The sequence below is a fragment of the Giraffa tippelskirchi genome, chromosome 1 (assembly GCF_054371585.1).
Source record: "Giraffa tippelskirchi isolate mGirTip1 chromosome 1, T2T-mGirTip1v1.2.pri, whole genome shotgun sequence".
Classification (NCBI taxonomy): domain Eukaryota; kingdom Metazoa; phylum Chordata; class Mammalia; order Artiodactyla; family Giraffidae; genus Giraffa; species Giraffa tippelskirchi.
This window is the reverse complement of record NC_137275.1, coordinates 66807325-66827584: the sequence shown is the minus strand read 5'-3', so window position 1 is coordinate 66827584 and position 20260 is coordinate 66807325. Positions and strand designations below refer to the sequence as shown.

Sequence of the window (20260 nt, the reverse complement as noted above, 5' to 3'; positions counted from 1 at the left end):
ACATTTATTTCTCACAGTTCTGGAGGCTGGGAGTGCAAATCAGGGCACCAACATGGTGGTTGAGAGCCTCTCTGGGACTCATAGCCTGCACCTCTTTGCTGTGTTCTCACGTGGTGGAAGGGGTGAGGGATCTCTTTCGAGCCTTTTTTAAAGCACCAATCTCATTCAAGAGTGCTGAAGAATTGATGCTTTTGAACTGTGGTGTTGAAGACTCTTGAGAGTCCCTTGGACTACAAGGAGCTCAAACCAGTCAATCCTAAAGGAAATCAATCCTGAATATTCACTGGAAGGACTGAAGCTGAAGCTCCAATACTTTGGCCAACTGATGCGAAGAATTGTCTCATTAAAAAAGACCCTGATGCTGGGAAAAATTGAAGGCAGGAGGAGAAGGGAATGACAGAGGACGAGATGGTTGAATGGCATCACCAACTCAATGGACATGAGTTTGAGCAAACTCTGGTAGCTGGTGAAGGACAGTGAAGCCTGGCAGCTACAGTCCATGGGGATGAAAAGAGTCAGACATGACTGAGTAAGTGAACAACAACAACATCTCATTCAAGAAGGTTCTCCCTTCATGACTTTGGGACCCCTACCAAAGGTCTCCCCTCTTAACACCATCATATTTGGGGGTTAGGATTTCAACATAAATTTTGCAGGAAACACAAACATTCAGGCCACAGCACCTTCTGTTTTCAGTTTCTCTCTTCACTACCTTTGACTCCCCTGGACTGAAAAGATACCCTGGCAGATCCGCTTCATTTCTGTTCTGTCCATTCATGGAAATGGGGTTGATGAACTGCTCTATGGGGTTCCAGAGCCAAGAAACAAAAAAAGGAAATATTAGAGGGGCAAATTACAGTTCAGTGTAAGGACAAGGAATGTGTATAGCACAGTCACCAACAGTTCAGGCTCAGGTAGGAAGGCCTGTTTGGAACCCCAGCTAGACCACACTTATAAACTTTGTGACCTAAGTGAGTCACTTCACCTCTCTGAGCCTGAGTTCTCTCATCTGTAAAATAAGATTATTACATTGGATTGTTGTGGTGATTGAATTGTTACTAGTGAGAGGTGTATAGCATAGCGTTAAGGCCTAAGGATCTAATGAATGATTAATCAATAATAATAGCTAAGGTCAGAAAAATAGCTACCTAGTAATGGATTGGATGGGGGCTTCCCTGGTGGCTCTAGTGGTAAAGAACCCACCTGCCAATGCAGGAGACACCGGAGACAAGGGTTCTATCCCTGGGTTAGGAAGATTCCCTGGAGGAGGGCATGTCAACCCACTCCAGTACACTTGCCTGGAGAATCCCATGGACAGAGGAGCCAGGTGGGCTACAGTTCATGGGATCGCAAAGAGTCAGATACAACTGAAGTGGCTTAGCACGCACGCACAGTGGATTGAATGACCTTGAAATGTAGTGAGGATTGTGTCACTGGAAAGATTCAAGGATTCAAGGAAAGGCTGCTACATCTTTGGTTGGAAAGAAGGAGTTCTACATCCATTAAGAGGCCAGCTGAGATGAATTCTCTGTGATCACAGCTCTAAATGAAGGAAAGACTGGCGGCCATAAGGGCAGGCATCTGGTTCCCGGCACAGAACCGGATATGTACAACCAAACCCGCCTACAGGACCCCACTTGGCCCCTTGAGGCTATTTTTACTCCTCTACTCTTACAAATCTATTTTGTTAATCTCCTCATAGTTGCTGTTTTGACTTCCCAGCCAGCTTGCTAATCAGTTTGCCTATTTGACTCACAGGGTTTGCGTTTGTCACTGAGACTTAAACACACACTTGTTTTGATTTCTTTTTGTAAAATTAGAAGCGTTTGATGTAATGACTCTACCTAGACACAGCTGGTAAAGTGAGAATAATGCTCAAGTTTGCACAGTGTAAACACAATGTCGACAATAATTAGAAATGCTATCTTTAGATGTTTAGGATAAGCTTTTTCTCAGAATTGCAGTGCATTTTTTTTCCAAGTGGGGCTTTTCAGTGCATGTATATACAGAAATACTAAAAACGTAAGAAAATACAGCAAATCAGTGAGAGCTTTGGTCAACTTGAAAGATAGCAGGAAATAAACCAACTGATTTTAGATCTGGCATTTTTGGCTGATTGCATAAAATCTTTACATTCTCCATATTTTTCACAACTAGCATATGATCTAATAATTTTAGGTGACAGATTGCAAGTGATAAGCTGCTACAGTTTGCTAGAAACTATGCTCAGCCCAGGCTTGGCCTTCAGCGAGGGTGGGGGGGGTGATAATGTAAATAATAAAGATAATCAATCACCTACATTGGGAAAATTACATTTTAATTTCAGGTAACAAAAAATATATAGTTATGATACACGATGATGGTAGAATCCAATAAAACAAGATCTACACCTGAATAGAAGTTACTTCTTTCTTTAAATCAAACTACACAACAGCAGCTGGTGTGCTTTTTTAAGTCTATTGTTTTAAATTTAATAGGCTATCACTGGCCTTCACTATGATCCCAAAATATATTCCTGGGCTCATATAGCTTTCAGAAAGTCATAGTTGTCAGTATTATGCAAACTTTGCCTAACCATCCGAAAAAAATCCTCATTTAGTAGAGAGGTGATATGAAACGTAAGGCAGCACATCTATAGCTATCATTTTAAATTGCCATCATGCTGTATCAACTTGTTTTGTTTTGTTTTTGTGAGCAACCATAGTATCGAGAGACAGGGCCTTCTTATTTTTCTGCTTCTCATTTCTAATTAGATTCACTGCTGAGCTCTCTACTGCATCTCTCTGATCTTCAAATTTTTCTCTGTTCAGAAAGACATATGGGAGACAAGGAATATATTACAGTAGTGAGTTGAGGGGAACCCTTTGGCTTTTAGACATCCTAACTGAGCTGGTGAAGGTACCCTCAATATTATTAAGGAGGAACATTTGTTCCAAATGGAGGCTTCCACAATGAAAGCCAAGGGCAGGGGGGAAGGTGCTCAAATATAGCCAAAGAGAAAGAGGGCACCAGCTCAGGGGCAACAGGAAATGATCCACCCAGGAGAGCACCCCTGGTTTTGGAGGAAATCAAGAGGGACAAAGGCATGCTGTGATATGAAAGAGACAGAAAAAGATAACCCCAATGAGCAAGCAGCTGGTCTTTGAAATTCTTTAGAGAGAAGATTGGACTTCCACTTGTAACAATTCACATGGTGAACTGGAGTGCAAATGCTCCAGTAGTGATAACACATCCCCCAGTTCACTCCAACACACGAATGGCCGACACTAGAACTCTTTTTTAGAACTTCATCTTGTGATGGTGGTGTGTGTTTGGGAGTGAGGGCACAGAAAGAGGAACAATAACGGGAAAATGAATTTAGCTTCCTTACGACTGCCAGCCGGGAGGAGGTTCCAGCAGGGGCTGAGCTGAATGCCATCAGAGGCCTCCTAGCTAGAGAGGCGTCAGGAATAGAGTTCCAGGGGAAGAAGAAGGGGAGGGGGAGAAGAGGTGGGCAAAGGAGGCACAGAAAGAGAAGATTAGGAGTGAGAAATGCCTGGTTTACAAAAGCCAACCCATTTCTATGAGCCTTCATTAGAAGAACGACAAACACTCACATGTGAAAATCCACGGCCAAAGGCTCTCAGGTACAGAGCAATCTCAGGAAATGCCATGTGTGCATTTCATTAAGAGACCTGCCAGCTCAGTTTCATTTATCCAGACTGCTCTGCATTCTGCTGGCAAACTGAGCTGGAAAAAAATAATGGAAGGACAGACATACTTGAAGGGGTAAACAAAGGTGGGAACATTCCAGCTACAAAATAAGACAGATGATGCAGAAGCCAGGGGAAGGGAGAGATGAGATGACATTTTTCTTAACAAACAACAACTGCTCCTCTCTCCAACTCTACATTTGCCAGTAATGTAATATTGTGGTTTTTAAGAGAAAAAATACAACAAGAACAGACGTGTGGTTCAGAGACAATTCTGTTGGCAGCCTACTCAAATCTACTCCCAATTCTCCTACACTTCCCAAGACCTGATTTTGTTTCAGTGTTCACCCTTTTAGAGTCTGCATGTCCAGGGACAGGCTTCCTCGATAGACCTAAACCCATCATAGCAATTCCATCTTCCTTGCTAAGGACTGTTTAGACATAGACATGTGACATGGTCACATAGGCATATGACAATTTTGACCAATGAAATGTGACAAGTCCTAGGTTGCATGAATGTGTGCTCAGTTGCTCAGTTGTGTCTGACTTAGCAACCCCATGAACTGCAGCCTGCCAGACTCTTCTGTCCATGGAATTTTCCAGGCAAGAATTCTGGAGTAGGTTGCCATTTCCTCCTCCACGGCATCTTCTCAACCCAGGGATCAAACCTGTATCTCCTACATAGGGAGGCAGATTCTTTTACCACTGAGCTACCTGGGAAGCCTGACAAGCGCTGGGTTACTTGCTCTTAAAACACACACACACACACACACACACACACACTTCCTTCTGCCTTTGGACAATATGTGAGAACAAGTGATGGGTGGTGCTGTTGCAGCCATGTTGTTAGCATGAGGAAGTATCGGATGCTGAGGCAGGCAGGGCAGCAAGACAGAAAATGAGTTCCTTGATAACTTTCTTGAATGAACTAGCCCTGGAATGCCCTACTTCTGAGTACTTGTTATGCAATATAATTCATTTCCCTATAGTTTAAGTTTCTTAAAATTGTGAACTGTAGCTTAGAGGATCCTGACTGATGCAGGGTTATTTGGTGGAGTAGAGGACAGAATGCAGCACACTTTCACAGTGATTCATGAAAAAACAAAAGACAACTGTTAAGTAATTGAAACTCTTTAATGTCTTCGGAACCATGTTGGATTGGAATAGCAAAGGAGGGACAGTGTCACATGTGTACAGGGCAATGTTCAGATTACAAATACGACAGGATCAACTCATTGGCTACAGTTTCATCTAATAACACAAGACCCCCAGCCCCAAGCTGATTGGACATACAGAATTTAGGTTAGCGTTTCCTATGACCCTCTGCCCTGAACTTCACACTCTGGGACTCAGAGCAGTTTTCTTATCCATGATGGAATGTGCTGGAGTTTATTATAAGCCCTGCTTTTCAGCAGGTGATGGAGGCCCTAAAGACATGCACCTGGCCAACTGTGTGTCAAAATCAAGGCTATTGTGGGGAGAGATTTTTCTTTTTATTATCCCTGTATTAAATCTGGCCATGTTTTCCTGTGGTGGCTCTGGCGTCCTATGCAATAGTGCTAAACATTTGCAGGGAGTTTATGCCTGGTGCAGCAGGAAAACAATTGCTGTGGCTGCTGGCCTGAGCAGGAAGCTTTGCAGCTGCAGAAGTGGCCTCCTGGAGCGGAAGGTGGGAGAATGGGTGTGGGCAGGGGGAGAGGCTGGAGCACAGAAGGATGAATGAATGGGGTCTTGGGGCCCAGAGGGCAGGGGTAGATGTTTCCAGCTCACCAGCAGCCACAGTGCGCTGACTCAGGTGTGCCCGCATCCTGCTAGTGGGGGTGACCTCAGGTGAGTGGGGGGAAGGCAGCTGGAGGTCTTCCCTGGTGCATCTGGTAAAGGACAGGACCCTCTAGCCTGCACCCTGCCATCCTTCAGATTGAGACAGTGCCAAGTGTGATGGATCCTACCCCGCTGGCCGAGTGATGCCAGGAGGTAAAATGTGGGGGGAGGAGCCGCTGGCCAGCCATGTGCATGTGGGATTCACACCTGGGATCACAAGCCTGGTCTAAATATATCTGATTTCTAGGATGAATTGATGAATTTTCTACCTTTCCTACCTTGGGAACTTCTCTTTTCTCTTCAGGAGTCTCTCTCAAAGGAGTGATTCCGGTTCTCAGGGACATTTTGAGCTTTGGGATCTGGTTTTATTCCTGGGAAATAAACTGCAGTCGGCACAAGGAAAGGTCTCATTTCATGAGTCCTAACACCCTACAGCACCAGATGCTGCCTCGAAAAGCTAGTTTTATTCCCAAGCTGGCAGTGGGGGTGACCACTCTCTACTTTCCTGCTTTTAGAGCTTGAATTTGGTTCCACACTCTGCCTCCCCAGGCTGTAATAAATTTACTTTGTTTTTCCCTCTCTTTCCACTCTAGGTCCACAAGCTCTATCTTGCCTTTAAAACCTCAGTACCTGGTGCCACGGAGCGGGTGGCCGCAGTATTCTGTTGGAGGAGCGATGGGTAGAGATTCCAGGTGGTGGGGAAACATGGATTGGTCCTAAAGCAGCTACACTTGCCACAACCCACAGGACCATAAAACCCTAAATGCAGCCCAGGTTGAAAGCAGAGAACCAGCATTCCCAGGTTTTGACTCCCAGAAAAAAAAATCAAAACACCATTGGAGTCCCCTTCCTCTCTGCTTGTCCACAACCTGCCATTACTCCAGGTTGATTAATCCTCTAGAATTCCAGGCTGGAAAACTCAGCTCTAATAGCAGACCGGTCTCAACAGGCATTGTGGATTTCACACCAGAAGCCTAACCTTCTGAGCCCACTTAAGCCCCTTTCCACCTGCAATTTGATGCCAGGACAGACAGTGCTGCAGGCAGGATGCCAAGAACATCCACGCTGGGAGGTCCCACCAGGCCCTGACGTGATGGAGAGGAACCGTTGGCCCTCTGGACCCACTATGCTCAATTACACCTTACTCTACAGCCACTGAATCATGACAAAGACGGGCACCTGATTAAAAACCCCACCCATTTCAAACTCTTTCCATAATTTTGACCAACAACTTTAAATGCTAATAGAAAAACATCTTATCTCTAAACAAAACAAATGCTGACAGAAAAGACCGATGCTGAAAACCAGCCATATGGTTGACATGAGCCCATGCCTGGCCACATTTACAGCAGTGCAGCTTCCACAGAAAGAGACACTGAAAAGCTTGAGGACCCGTGTTTAATAAATCAAACTCTGCTGGCATCATTAGAATATTCACAGTTTGCAACCGGATCCGTGTCCCTTCTCACTTGCAGACTTGGAGGTGTTTTAGGAGAAAGTGACTTCTTCACTGAGCTGTTCTGATGTGTAATTCTCTATGTCTAGAGTACCTTCGACATGGTATCATGCCCGATCTCTTTCCCCTTCATGTTTTCACAGTGCTCCTTGTGCCTCTTCCACCCTCTGCAGTGTCCTTGTCATCCTCCAGGGTGGAAACTTTGGCTTCTGGCTGGCTGGACTCAGAGGAGTTCGGGCAAGGTTTGGGGCACGGCCCATCGGCGGTCAGGCCTGGGGGGGATGGCCCCATCTCCTCCCCTGAACCCTCCACGGGACTCTCTCTCCTGACCCCTCCTGGGCCTGCAGCCGCCTGCTCCTCTGTCAGTTTCACGGTCTCCCTCCCAAGCCTGTTTACCTCTTCTTCCTCAGAAGATAGTTGGAGTAATGAGGGATGAAAGTGCTTGCTTTGGTTCCTGTGGCTCTGACTTGCTGGGGAGCTGACAGCAAACCTCCCGGCATCCTCCCGCACTGCCAACGCCTCGGGAGCAGCACAACTTTCATCTTGCTTCTGAGCCTCCCCTGAAACAGACAGCGGGTGGTGGGATCAGCATCAGACCTCCAGCTGGAAGTCGGCCCTCACTTCCCCTCTCCTCCCAACCTCCAGCCCACTGTTGCCGGGCCTCCAAGGTAGAAAATGCTGCCGAAGGCAACACAGGACCCACAAAAAAGAAAGCAGTGACTCTGGTGACTCCTGTGTCATTAATTGAAGGAAAGGGGTCACGTGGGCCATGTAACTCATCCTTTCCAGGCGCCTGGTTATCACCTGCTTCGCTCACCAATGGTGACTCCTTGAGCTCATGAAATATTTAAACTGAGGACAAAGGTTTTGTGCATTGTGTAGCTCAGGGAAGATCTGGGGCTCTTCAGTAATACAAAGTGGTTCTGGCTTCTTCCGTGTGGGAGAAAGAAGGAGTAGTTTGGAGAGACTGAGTGCCCCCTGCCTCCAATCTCCATCAGCACCTCATTCTTTGATGCCGACGCGGGTACTTCCTCAATTTTAATAAAAGTATATATGCAAAAGCAGCTTCAAGCTCCCTACCCCTCCTAACTAAACTGTTCTCCCTAAACCTGTGTAATAGAAATTCTCCAGCTGCAACTAGAGGGGGATGAAAGAGAACGTGGGCCCCTGAGAACCAGCCTCCTGCCCCCATTTCCCTATTTGCTTGCTTTGTAATCAGGACAACCTGTTCAGCCTCCTTTTTTTCAGCCATAAAATGAGGGGCAGGGCTCTCTAATGTCCCTTTTGGACCTAACAAGCCACAGGGGCTCTGCTTGCCTGGGAAGAAGCACTTGGGGAGTGAACTCTTAGCACCTGGACATGTGCATTCAACACCAGACCCTGAGGTTCCCAGAAGTCAAGACTGGTTTAGCCCTCAGGCCAGACAGGCATCAAGTGTCTGGAAGAGCCTTGCTGGGAAGATTGCAAGGGCGAGGGGACTGGGGCATGTTTTCTGGTTCCGCAGATGGAGCCAGAGTAGAACCCACCACAATCAGACCTGTATCAGATACATGCAGGTGCAATTTCAAGCTGAAAGACCGAATTTGGGGGAGCTAAGGGAGAACTGCAGGAGGTTTGAAAGAAAGTTGACTTGGTATGATCACATTTCACTTACTGAATTAAGTAACTATGTGTTTTTGAGCATTTATTTACCCAATCAAATGTTTAAAAGTCTTAAGAAACTTAAACATGGCTGAACCCTGGCAAAAACTCTGAGAAACTCTAGAAGAGATGAAATACTGATGAGATCAGATGGACCATAAGACTGCAATGAAACAGCTAAGATGAAGGGTGGGAAGGAAGAGGAGATGATGCAGAGAGAGTGGTGGGTGTGGCAACTGACAGGCTGGTCCCTGGGGAAGAGGACTGTGGTCTCCTTCAGGAGGCAGAACTTGACCTCTGTCCCCACACTCCAGACCGCTGGTTCTTTTGATATAGATTTGCGTCTCACATTTCAAAAGAAGCCATTTCTTTCTCTCTAGCTCTTCGGATGACCACAGAAATTCCCCAGGGACAAAAATTGACTAATTCTTTTATATACTCTGAAGCCTGTGTTTTAGTTATGGACAACTCTCCTGAGAACTCACTGACCTCAGTAAGTATTGCATCTGAAAATGAGACCATTACGTGCGTTTACAATGAGATTCTTGAATGCATAAATGAGTGACTAAAGAAAGTCTTGATTTTTAAAAAAGTAACTATTCAGATCTGTTCAGCCCGGATAGTGTACGTTAGTTCCTAATAGGCTGCCATACTCCTTCTGCTCAGATCCAACCTGTTGGGAGAGGAACCTTCCCTAAAACTTTGCTCCTCAAAGTGGGGTCTGTGGACCAGCAGCGCCAGCGTCACCTGGCACCTTGTTAGACATGCAGAGTCCTACCCCAGACCTACTCTTTCAGAACCTGCATTTTAATAAGATCACAGGTGATGTGGATGGATGTTACAGTGTGAGAAACACTAGAACTGAAACACAAATCTGACCATGACTTTCCCCAGCTTTCAAACCTCTACGTGCTGTCAGTGCCCAGGGAGCAAAGCCCAAGCTTCTCCTGACATTCAAGGCCTTAAGTGACTCAACATCCATCTACCTGCCATGCCAACTCTCCTCATATCCCTACATTCCAGCCACACCGAACCCTTCATGGCACCCGGCCCTGCCCTCTGTGCCTTTGCTTATGTGCTTGATGCCTCTATGACCATCATTCTTGATGCATCCAGATGACCAATTTCAAGAGTGAGCCCTACCATTCACCTCCTTCATGAAGCCTCTTTGATTAAATCTACCCAGAGGTAATCTCCCCACTGTCCTAATCCCCACAAAATTGTGTCTGGACATCCAAGGGAACTTTGTGCTTTTAACCTTTAGATTGTTACTTACATACAACTATTTTATAAAACCCGCCTGAAGTTTAATACCTGACCCAATTAATCTTTTACCCTGGCCAGTGTTCTACAGTGGGGGCTCAATAAATAGCTTATTAAATGTTTGAATCTACAGACATTTACATCAGTGCATGAGTAAATGAACATATTAGTACATATATTTCAATACTATCCATTAATAAATGAAAGCAAATGCTCAAATTAATTTATTCCAGGTTCAGGTTGTCACCCTAAAAGTTCTTAAAATGGCATTTTCAGAAAAAAAAAAAGATTTCTAACTCACACAAGCATTTAGCTACACCTGAGATAACTCAGGGAAGCAATCACATAATTTTTGTACTAATAAGTGACAAATGTTATAGTGGTTGTACAGGAGACAAGGGAAGCACAGAGCCAAAATGAGCCAGTTTCCAGCACAGCGCAAGAAACTTCACTCAAAAGGGGTAAATTATGGTCTTTTCTACAGTGAAAATTTTCATCAATGTGAGATGAATAAAATCCTTCTGGAAATTACTCTTATGAAATTACTTCTACCAGGACACTTAATAGTATATTTTGGTGTCCCTGAAAAATTAATTAACCTTATCTGTAACAACCTAACCCCTAAATCTTTTGCAGTGTTTTTACTGTGGGTCAGGTTAATCTTCTCTATCTTAATTTACATCTAAGGGAGGGTGGTCTAAATTACACTGAGCCCTTCTGGTCACCAGTTCCCTGCCTCAAGGCATTTCTTTAGATGACATTCCACTCGTGTTCAAATGTATGAATCTTTTAAAATGGCAAACCTCTGAGATTACCAGGGAGAATTTTTCAGCATTTGGAGGGGGAGGGGAGGGGAGCTACACTGCTGTCATCATTATAGAGCAAGACACAGCCATAATGAGGGGATGAACAAGGCTGTAATTCTCTAATTTGGTCCTAGTGCAGATTATTTTTTTCCTGAGAAAGCCTAGATTTTCAGAGTCTCAGACCATATAGGGCTCTGAGACACAATTATGGGTCAACAGCAGGATCTGCAAATCCTCTTCTCCCTTTTGTTTATCCAAAAGATATCCAAAATGTATACTCAAGTCATGATCAGAAGACTAAGAAAAGTTACTGAAAATACCACAATGCTTGAGCTAATAATGAGGGCCTCTGGTTATTCGCTGTGGGAACGAAATCTTCCTTAACTCTGTGATTCTGGAATGTTGATCTTAAGCTGTGGGAGTTTTATTTTTCCTTTGAGAACAGACACATGGCATGCCCATTTCCATAGAAGAAAGATTTCTGAATTAGCTCAGAATTGGAAAATAGTATTACCCCCAAATAGTAATTAATCTGTGCTGCTGTAGCAAACAGAATTAGTATCATTAATACTTATTAATAACAACATACATATCAATAATGATGAGGCAATCAACTGATAAAAATGCATTAGGACACAAATAGTGCGGACAGAAAAAACTTTTTCACTAAAAGATGAAAAACAGTAGCTCTTTGTGGAAAAGATTGCAAGTCTCCTAAAAACATGTCCCCCTCCCCAAACACTGGCCCAAAGGGCACATTCATCTTCTTTTGTTAACTGGTCTCTGATGGGCTTTGTCCTCCTGAGTGTGAGCTGCTTTCAGTTGGAATTAATCAGAGATACAGCGGTGATGAGGCCACCCCAGACACTGACAGCAGCTACATAAATGCTTCCTTGTTGCCATGCGTGCTGGCAAAGGATGGAGCTGGAACAATGAAAGCTAATGATGGGACTCTGGAAGCTATCATTTTGAATCAGACCATCCCTTATGCCACCCTCGTGAAAATCAAGCCAGGCTCAGACTCCATGTCAGGTTAGCAGGCCTGGGGTCTCAGCGAGCCCACAGCAGACAGAGGGCTTTAGATGTCCACGGGGACACTGGATGCTGGCATGGGATGACCACTCGCCAAGACATGTCCCAGATGGCACAGTGGGCTATGGTGTGTTAGGGGCCAGCCTTGCAAACAGCCACATGCTGCTGGCTGAAAAGTCAAAGGTAGAAAGTCCCAGCTTTGTCTCCCAGCCACCGTGGAAACCACCCAAGTCACGGGCTTTCTCCAGGAATTCTCTCTGCTTGTGCTTGGAGGACCTCTCTGTTGAAATCCCAGATCTGTCTTGGCTTCTCCTCTTATGATTTCATGCACTAGAATGAGTGATCAGAATGGGCTTCAAAACACAGCTGTGCAAAAGCAGGAGTGACTGAGCCTTGCTGAACCCAGGTCAGATAAGCAGAACCACTCATCTGATCCACAGACTCAGGATAAATAATACACAGCTGTGGCTTTAAGTTCTAAGTTTGGGGGTGCTTTGTTACATAACAGTTAATAATAGACAGTTGAGGAGCCACTTGAGATTTTCTGAGCACAGTACAACTATGATGGAAAACATGCTCCAGAAGCTTTATCCTATAGAAGCAGGATGAAGATGGGAAGGGAGTAAGGAGATTCTGGGAGGCAGGAAAACCAAAATAGAGGCCTTGCCCAGGAGGTCAGGAGGGCCCACACCAAGCCAGAGGTGGTAGGAATGGAGATGCAAGAAACTCTGAAGAAACAGTAGAAACAGACCAGATATGGATGGAGAAGGAAAGTGCAGAGTGGTTGATGATGACTCTGAGGGTTGCTGGAGAGTTAAGTGACAAGAAGGAGAGGAAGCAGGAAGGGCTGTGATGTCACACATGAGAAGTCCATAGAGTATGTTGGTGGGACAGGCTGTGCTTTGGGAAAGATAGGACAGTGACTCTGTAAATGAGACCCACTGGGAAAAAATATTTCAAATATATTTTGGTAGAGGTGATGGTTGAAAGCATGACTCTCAGCAAAAGAACATGTAGAGGAAATTGTAGAAACACAGGAAAGAACCTTGATACCCGTGTGCTGGGTGTATTAGTTATCTAATGCTATATAACAAATTACCTTGAAACTTAGCAGCTTAAGACTTGGGAGCCTATAGCAGTTTATCTGGGTGGTTCTTGCTAATGGTCTCTAATGTGGTTGTCATCAAAACCTTAACAAGGGCTGTTGTCATCTGAAGGTTTGACTGGGACTAGAGAATCTGCTTCCAAGATGGTGCACTCACAGGGCTGATGGCTGGAGGCCTCAGTTCCAGGCCACACGAAGAACATGTGGGGATGCTGAAGAATCTTTGTGACATGGCAGCCAGCTTTCTCTACGGTGAGTGATCCAAGTCAGAGAGCACAAGGCAGACCATGTGCCTTTTATAACTTGACCTCAGAAGTCATGTACTATCACTTCTGTTGTAATCCATCAGTCACATAGACCAATGTGGGAGAGAACTATACAAGGGCATGAATGCCAGGAAGTGGGGATCATTTGGGGCCATCTTGGAAGCTGGCAACCACATTGGGGGTGAAGGAAGAAGCTGAGCAAAACTCAGAAAGATGTGAAGGATAGTTTAGCTAGAGAAACAAGACTACCACCTGGGAAGAGATCTGGTTCTCACCTTGTGGCTTCATCTGGCACCTTAAACGGGCCCTTGATCTCCTTTAAAACACACTGCCTCCAGAAAGTGTGCTGGTAAGGAAGATTTTTCCTTCATTCAACTGATTCCCAGACTACTTACCACATGTCAGGCAAAGTGTCAAGACTTCCCTGAGGTTGGCAGTGTCTCATCTCACTGTCTTATAGGGAAGGAAACTGAAGCTGAAGTTCCCAGTCCCAAGTTCTCACTACCAGTGTGATGTGAGGCTGGAATATGAACCCAGGTTGCTTAAATCCTGCACCCTCACTCTTAGCCTCTTTCTACTATGCTGAGAGTGCAGGAACCAATGTTCTGCTGGAAGCTCCAAATAAGAGGAAGCACGAGGGATGACCCAAAAGTGCTTGCAGATGCTGCAGAAAGGTGAAGGACTGGTGTCCACTAATCCCCTGTACCAGGCACAGGCCAGGAAAGAGTCAAGAAATCAAGGGCTTGCTTACCGTCCTTGGGACTTGCTTTGTTTTCAGGGGGCTGCTCCACGAACTTGAGCAGTGGGGATCTTGACCTCTGCATGGTGGGAAGAGCGGGGTCACTGAACAGTATGGTGTCTTTGCCCCCTGTCACAGAGAAGAGGAACATGGACATATTACGTCACCACTGGAGTGGTAGCAACACTCACCCCACCCAAGGGACTGGCTCTTTGGGTGAGCAAGGCTCCTTCTTCAATCATAGACAGTGCCATGGGAGAGAAGGGCCAGCCTACCGTCTCCACAGTGAAGGCAGGGCAGAGGGTTCCAGAGCCAGCTGCCTATGAGTCCTGAAGTCTGCTCAGAACACAGATGCCCACAAATGCCACCAGTAAAGGGTAGCATGCTGTATCTGTCTGAAACTGAGTGGCTTTCATCTGGGTGAGAAAACAGCAATACTAACAAGAGTAGCAGAGCGCTCTGAATGCAGGCTCTGGAGCCGTGCCGTAGTGCTTGTGTCCTGGAGCCCATCACTTGCTAGCTGGGTGACCTCGGACAAGTCACTGAGCCTCTCTGAGCCTCAGAGCCCTCATCTGTAAAGTGAGGAAGAATAATAGCAGCCACCTCAGGGGGCGGTGGTGATAAAAATGAACTGATTCACGTAAAACACTTAGGCATTTCGTCAGCACTCAAGAAATTTCACACATTGAAGTAACTGTTTTATGGTACAGGTAGAACTGCCATACACACTGGGTCTGATTTAATTAGATTTGGTCGTTTAAATTGAATCATAAATATGTCGTAAGGCAGGTAGTATCAGGTTCCCCAAATGATCACAGCAAGACTCTATTTAGGATATAAAGACACATCCCAGCCAAACCCTTTTATCAATTCATATGAGCTCCCTAAGTGGGCAGAGAAAGCCTGAAGTGAAGAGAAAGAGGAAAGGAAAACCATTACAACTCTATTTTTGAGGCCATGGCAAGGTATGAAGGTGAGGAGCAGGGAGGTGTGGCTTTGAAATGTGAGCTTGATGAGCATAGACACATGGACACAAAACACGTGCACAGCAGGTGATGCTGCCCCAGCGGTCAGGTGAGGGAGGATTTGACCTCCAACTCCTGCCCACGAACCCCGAAGATTTTCTTGGTGGGTACCACCAGGCCAACAGTGAACCCCAGGGCCATGGCCCAGCCCATGCTCCAGCCTCAGCTGACTTTGAATGAAACCTTACCTGAAGCCAAGTCACCGAGTGTCTCTGGGGCTCAAATCAGAGGCTCTAAAGTTCTATGATTCTACTCAGGTTTGGTGGAGCACAGAATGGTATTTGGGTCAAGATGTCCACTGCCTTGGAGAACGAGGCGAATCTTGGCCTGTACTTCTGAGCCCTTAACTTGTTTATAATACCACCCTCCCTGTTGGCCACGCATGTAATCTTATTAACTTGATTTCCAAGACTAGTAGAGAGTTTGGTATATGGCAGCTTCATAAACAGCTTCATAAACAGCTGATAACTGTGAATAAATGGTTGATGCATTCTTGGGAATCCTGATGTTTACTTGGTGGGCATGGATGCCTGCAGCTGCCTCAGGCAGATGGAGCTTGTTATTAGCAGCCATCACTCTCAGGTTTCTGCTTCATGAGAGTCATCCCAGAAGAAGAGGAATCTGATAGGAGCTGACCCTGAAGTTCTCCACAAATACAGATATTGTTTCAAGTTGAAAGAAATCCAGAATCTTTAGGACCACAATCTGGAGAGGTTTCCCAAGGAGAACCACTGAACTGAAGCTTTGGATATTTTAAGAGGCTCTCAGGATGAAGCTATGACAAACCTAGAGAGTGTATTAAAATGCACAGACATCATTTTACCAATAAAGGTCCGTCCAGTCAAAGCTATGGTTTTTCCAGTAGTCATGTATGGATGTGAGAGTTGGACTATAAAGAAAGCTGAGTGCCGAAGAACTGATGCTTTTGAACTGTGGTGTTGGAGAAGACTCTTGAGAGTCCCTTGGACTGCAAGGAAATCCAACCAGTCAATCCTAAAGGAAATCAGTTCTGAAGATTCATTGGAAGGATTGATGCTGAAGTTGAAACTCCAATACTTTGGTCTCCTGATACGAAGAACTGACTCATTGAAAAAGACCCTGATGCTGGGAAAGATTGAAGGCAGGAGGAGAAGGGGACGACAGAGGATGAGATGGTTGGATGGCATCACCCACTCGATGGACATGAGTTTGAGTAAACTCCGGGAGTTGGTGACAGACAGGGAAGCCTGGTGTGCTGCAGTCCACAGGGTTGCAAAGAGTCGGACACAGCTGAGCAACTGAACAACAGGATGAAGTCAACCCAGTCAGGTCTCCCCTTGTGTTGCAAAGCTACAATCTAGAAACACCATGAGGAAATAATGGTTGTTATGAAGACATACCAGATGTCTCAGGTGGGCTTCTTTCGTTTCTCTTCAACAAGGCAACAGTCACTGTCCTAAGTTAGGGGCAGAATAGCAATTCCTGTTCCGTCTTTCCAGCAGATATGCTGGCAGCAGAGGCACACTCTATCCTCTGTGCCCCAACAAGCCTTCCAAGTCCACTCTGCCCTGTGGTCGAGGAATCAGAATATGGGTGGAGCTGGGAGCTGGCTGCAGCCGAGTGAGTAAGGCAGTGGGAGGGAGAGCCTCGCGCCTTCCTATTGTGAGGAATCCTCTAGGGCAGAATGTCTCCCTGGCCCTTTTCAACCACAGTGAATTATCCACTCCACAATGGCTCCTCAAAAATGATGGGGTGTATGTGTGTGGGTGTGGTCAGTCATGTCTGATTCTTTGTGACCCCACAGACTGTAGCCTACCAGGCTTTTCTGTCCATGGAATTCTCCAGGCAAGAATACTGGAGTGAGTTGCCATGCCTCCTCCAAGGGGTCTTCTCAGCCCAAGAATCAAACCTGCATCTCTTGCATCTCCTATATTGGCAGGTAGATTCTTTACCACTGAGCCACCTTGGAAGCCCTGAACTTCTGCAAGAATCTGAGCAACAGGCATGCAGACAAGGGAAACAGAAACCATCATTTGTCCATAAATTAATCCGTATCTAATCAAAGTAGGGGTTGGAGGAGAAGATAAACAGCTTCTGAAATCCCCATCAGCAAAGATTACTTCCTTATCTGATGGTAAAATGTCAAGATTTGGTTTTTGCAAAACATTTGAAGAATTCAAAGACCCTCCTTAGAAGGCTCTTAATTCTGTTGTTTCTAAGCCCAGAGTCTCTCTGTGTTGACTATACTGAACTCTAATCTGATGGTCTCCTGTCTCCTAGCTCCATTTTGGTCCTTGGGACTGGGGAATGGGGTGAGGACGATCCATGAACTAGATTCAAACCACAATCAACGAGGTCACACAGGCCCTTCTGTTCAACTGGTGTTTGGGTTTCCAGAAGCTCTCCTGATTCCCTGTAACACACAGCACTCCTTCCCTTCTCCAAAATGTGCCAGTTACTTTCAGAATGCACATTTTCCTCCTCAGACTGATGTTGAGAGTGGAAAATAGAGAATTCAAATAAAAAACTCAAAGAGCCAGGCTCTGTTCTTGCCAGACTTTTTTCTGGCTTTCAGTGTTTCTTTTCGGAGCATGAGCACATCCAGGAAAGCTTTCAGCGCCTGCCTCCTCCCCCCCTCCAAGCATCATTCTCACCTGCAGATGCCAGCAAACCACTGGGAGAAGGAGGCTGACAGGGGGCTGGGGAGAGTGGACGGTCATTCCTTCCTGAAGAGCAAGGCCAACCAGCCCACCCTCTGGCTTTCTCTACAGAGCCCTGTGTCTCCCCCACCTCTCAGGGACCCGTTAAACAGTCTGGAGGACTCGCTGCTTTCCAGAAGATTTCTCCACACAGGCGGTGACATCTGTCAGGCTTGCCTGCTTCCCGGCAAGATCACACATTTGCCCCAACTCTATCTAACACCACCAAGAGCTGTATATTGTTGGCTGAGAGAGTGAGGAGGGAGGGAGAAGAGAGTCAAAGAGAAGTCAGAGCATGCTCCAAGGCCAAGAGAAATTCTGCCTTACAGTCATGAGAGGTGGGCTTCTTCACCACCATCCTTTAGAGTCTTGGGAGAGATCGTTTCAGCTTCTGAATCTTTCTTCTCCAATTCAGCTTGCTTTGAGAACCAGTCCCCAGCTGATTTGATCTACACTCCCTACCCTCCCTCACTCTCCCACCCACCAGCCCCCCACCTTCCATGTCTCTCTTTCCTGAACTGTACTTTCCCTGTGCAGGTGGACACTGAAATGAAGATCTGAACACCTGGCCTTATGTATCACCCAACTTCTTGAATTTCTATTTTCTTTTGGAAATTTCTGTGTCCTTAAAATGAGGGATCAGACTAGTTCATAAAAGGGAAGAAGGTTTTCTCTCACATGTCAACTCTGACCAGGAGGTAGCTTCCTGGAAAGCCAATGTGAATGATTGTTTTAAGGGCCACATGTGAGATTAGCAAGGAAGGGCGATGTGATTGATTAGCCATGTCTGCCACTGGCATGGAAATGATGCTGTGTAATATATACCAAGTATTTGTCATCCTTGAACTTTTTGCTCTCAACTGTCATTCCAGGTCCAGCATTCAGTGACTTGTCACATTATTCCCTCACACACTAACATCTTTATCACTTCATTGACACTTATGTATCATTTTGTGTTTTCCTTTCACTGTATGATGCATATTCATCGCACTTTCCTACCCACTCCAGTATTCTTGCCTAGAGAATCCCGTGGACAGCAGAGCCTGGGGGGCTGCTGTCCATAGGGTCACACAGAGTCGGACATGACTGAAGTGATTTAGCATGCATGCATGCATTGGAGAAGGAAATGGCAACCCACTCCAGTATTCTTGCCTGGAGAATCCCAGGGACGGAGGAGCCTGGTGGGCTGCCGTCTATGCGGTCGCACAGAGTCGGACACGACTGAAGCAGTTTAGCAGCAGCAGCAGTGGGAATGTTGATTCTTGGAGGGGGCAAGGGTACAGGACTGAATTCACAAAGTTGATACTCAGAAAGTATCAACATGTTATGGATTGATCTGTTAGAGGAGACACAGATCCTTTCAAGACTGGTAAATTACTGAGAGCTAGCAATTCTCTGAAACCACTAGGTCTCAATTCCCTCTACTTGGCTGAAATAGTAAATATTCCCTTACTTAGAAAGAGGAAGGGAAGAAGAGAAAAGTGGAAGAAGAAGAGAAAAAGGAAGTGGAGGAAGGAAGAAGAGGAAGAGGAGAAGAAAAAAAATAACATACTTCCTCTTGCTCTGCTATTAGAGCTTAAATGGAGACCATACAACGATGAGATGAGCGGATAAAAGGGACTGGTCTGATTTGCATGGAAAGAGGCCCCTCTCCCCCCACCATGGTTTGAAAATGATCATGAGGTGATGCCTCATTGTAACATCCTTTATTACTGCAGCAGGGCAGTGCTATCACAGTCACATAAACTGTGTCATATCGGGGGAATTGCCATTGTTTTTTTCTGTCCTCCCACTTTGTACCCATGTGGAGGCCAGAGATTAGAACAGACAGGGCTGGGGCATAAAATTCATTCAGTCACTGCCCTCCAAGCAAATGCTACCATTTAATATTTGCTTTGTGCTAATTGAATTCTCTATTTCAATTGACTATTCTAATCAGAAAAGTGCAAGGATACAAAGAGAATGCATTTCTATTTATTTACATGCAGGGATGATATTAATGCACTGCTATTAGCCACAAACACAGATATTTCAGAAAGAACATACTCCCAAATCCTATGGAAACATTGTAGCTCAGGCCTTCAGGCAGCAGGAGAAAAAAAAAAAAAAAAAAGGAAAGAAACAATTGTTATTGCATAATGGCCATTCTAATCTAGACCAAACAACAGCAGAGATAGGAAATTCTCAGCATTCTTTCATTTATTCGACTTCCATCTTCTTACATAAGTTGTAGAAATAAAACATTGTGAAATCTCACTAAGTCATTTGGAGAGAAAAAAAATCCAAACGCTAGAACATGCACAGAAATAGCAATCCGACTGCACAAATAAACGATAAATTTGCCCGACTGTGTTGAAATTCAATGCAATAAAAGAAAGGCCTTCAAAGGAGATAAGGTTTTAACTGCATCAAAAGGTTCTTGTGCAAAATGGATCATTCAAATCCCCAGGATGGCACTTGGCACTAATTAGGTCTGTTAGGTCTTTTGACATCAAGTTCAAGGAATCTCTACTAAAAATTGCAATTTATGAAATTCACTTCCAGGCAACCTAAGGCGGCTATTCAGATTTACATTAAGAAAACATGTGGTTTTGTCCATGTCCCTGTGGCAATGTTCATTTCTCATACATTATAAGGAAGCAACGGATATGATTCAAGGGTAGAGAAGGGTTTGTGCAGAAAGGTTAAGTAACTAAAAATATATGTACAAAGTTGCTTCCAGGGAAAGAGGAGGTG

General features: G+C 45.3%; 1 protein-coding gene across 12 annotated transcripts in view; it reads right to left on the bottom strand.

Moving 5' to 3' along the window:
• Positions 1-4807: 4807 nt before the first annotated feature.
• CCDC149 (coiled-coil domain containing 149) overlaps positions 4808-20260 on the bottom strand; it is a 114340-nt gene continuing 98887 nt past the window's right edge. For 6 of the 12 annotated variants that reach the window (XM_081543365.1, XM_081543588.1, XM_081543851.1 and 3 more), the window contains 2 exons: positions 13834-13950; positions 4808-7529 (listed from right to left, as the gene is read on the bottom strand). In XM_081543365.1, the coding sequence (XP_081399491.1) occupies positions 7099-7529; positions 13834-13950 (548 nt within the window). In that variant the 3' untranslated portion in view covers positions 4808-7098. Of the gene's footprint in view, positions 7530-13833; positions 13951-19570; positions 19604-20260 lie in introns of all 12 variants that reach the window. The other 6 variants (XR_014069225.1, XR_014069296.1, XM_081543946.1 and 3 more) reach the window with 4 other exon arrangements.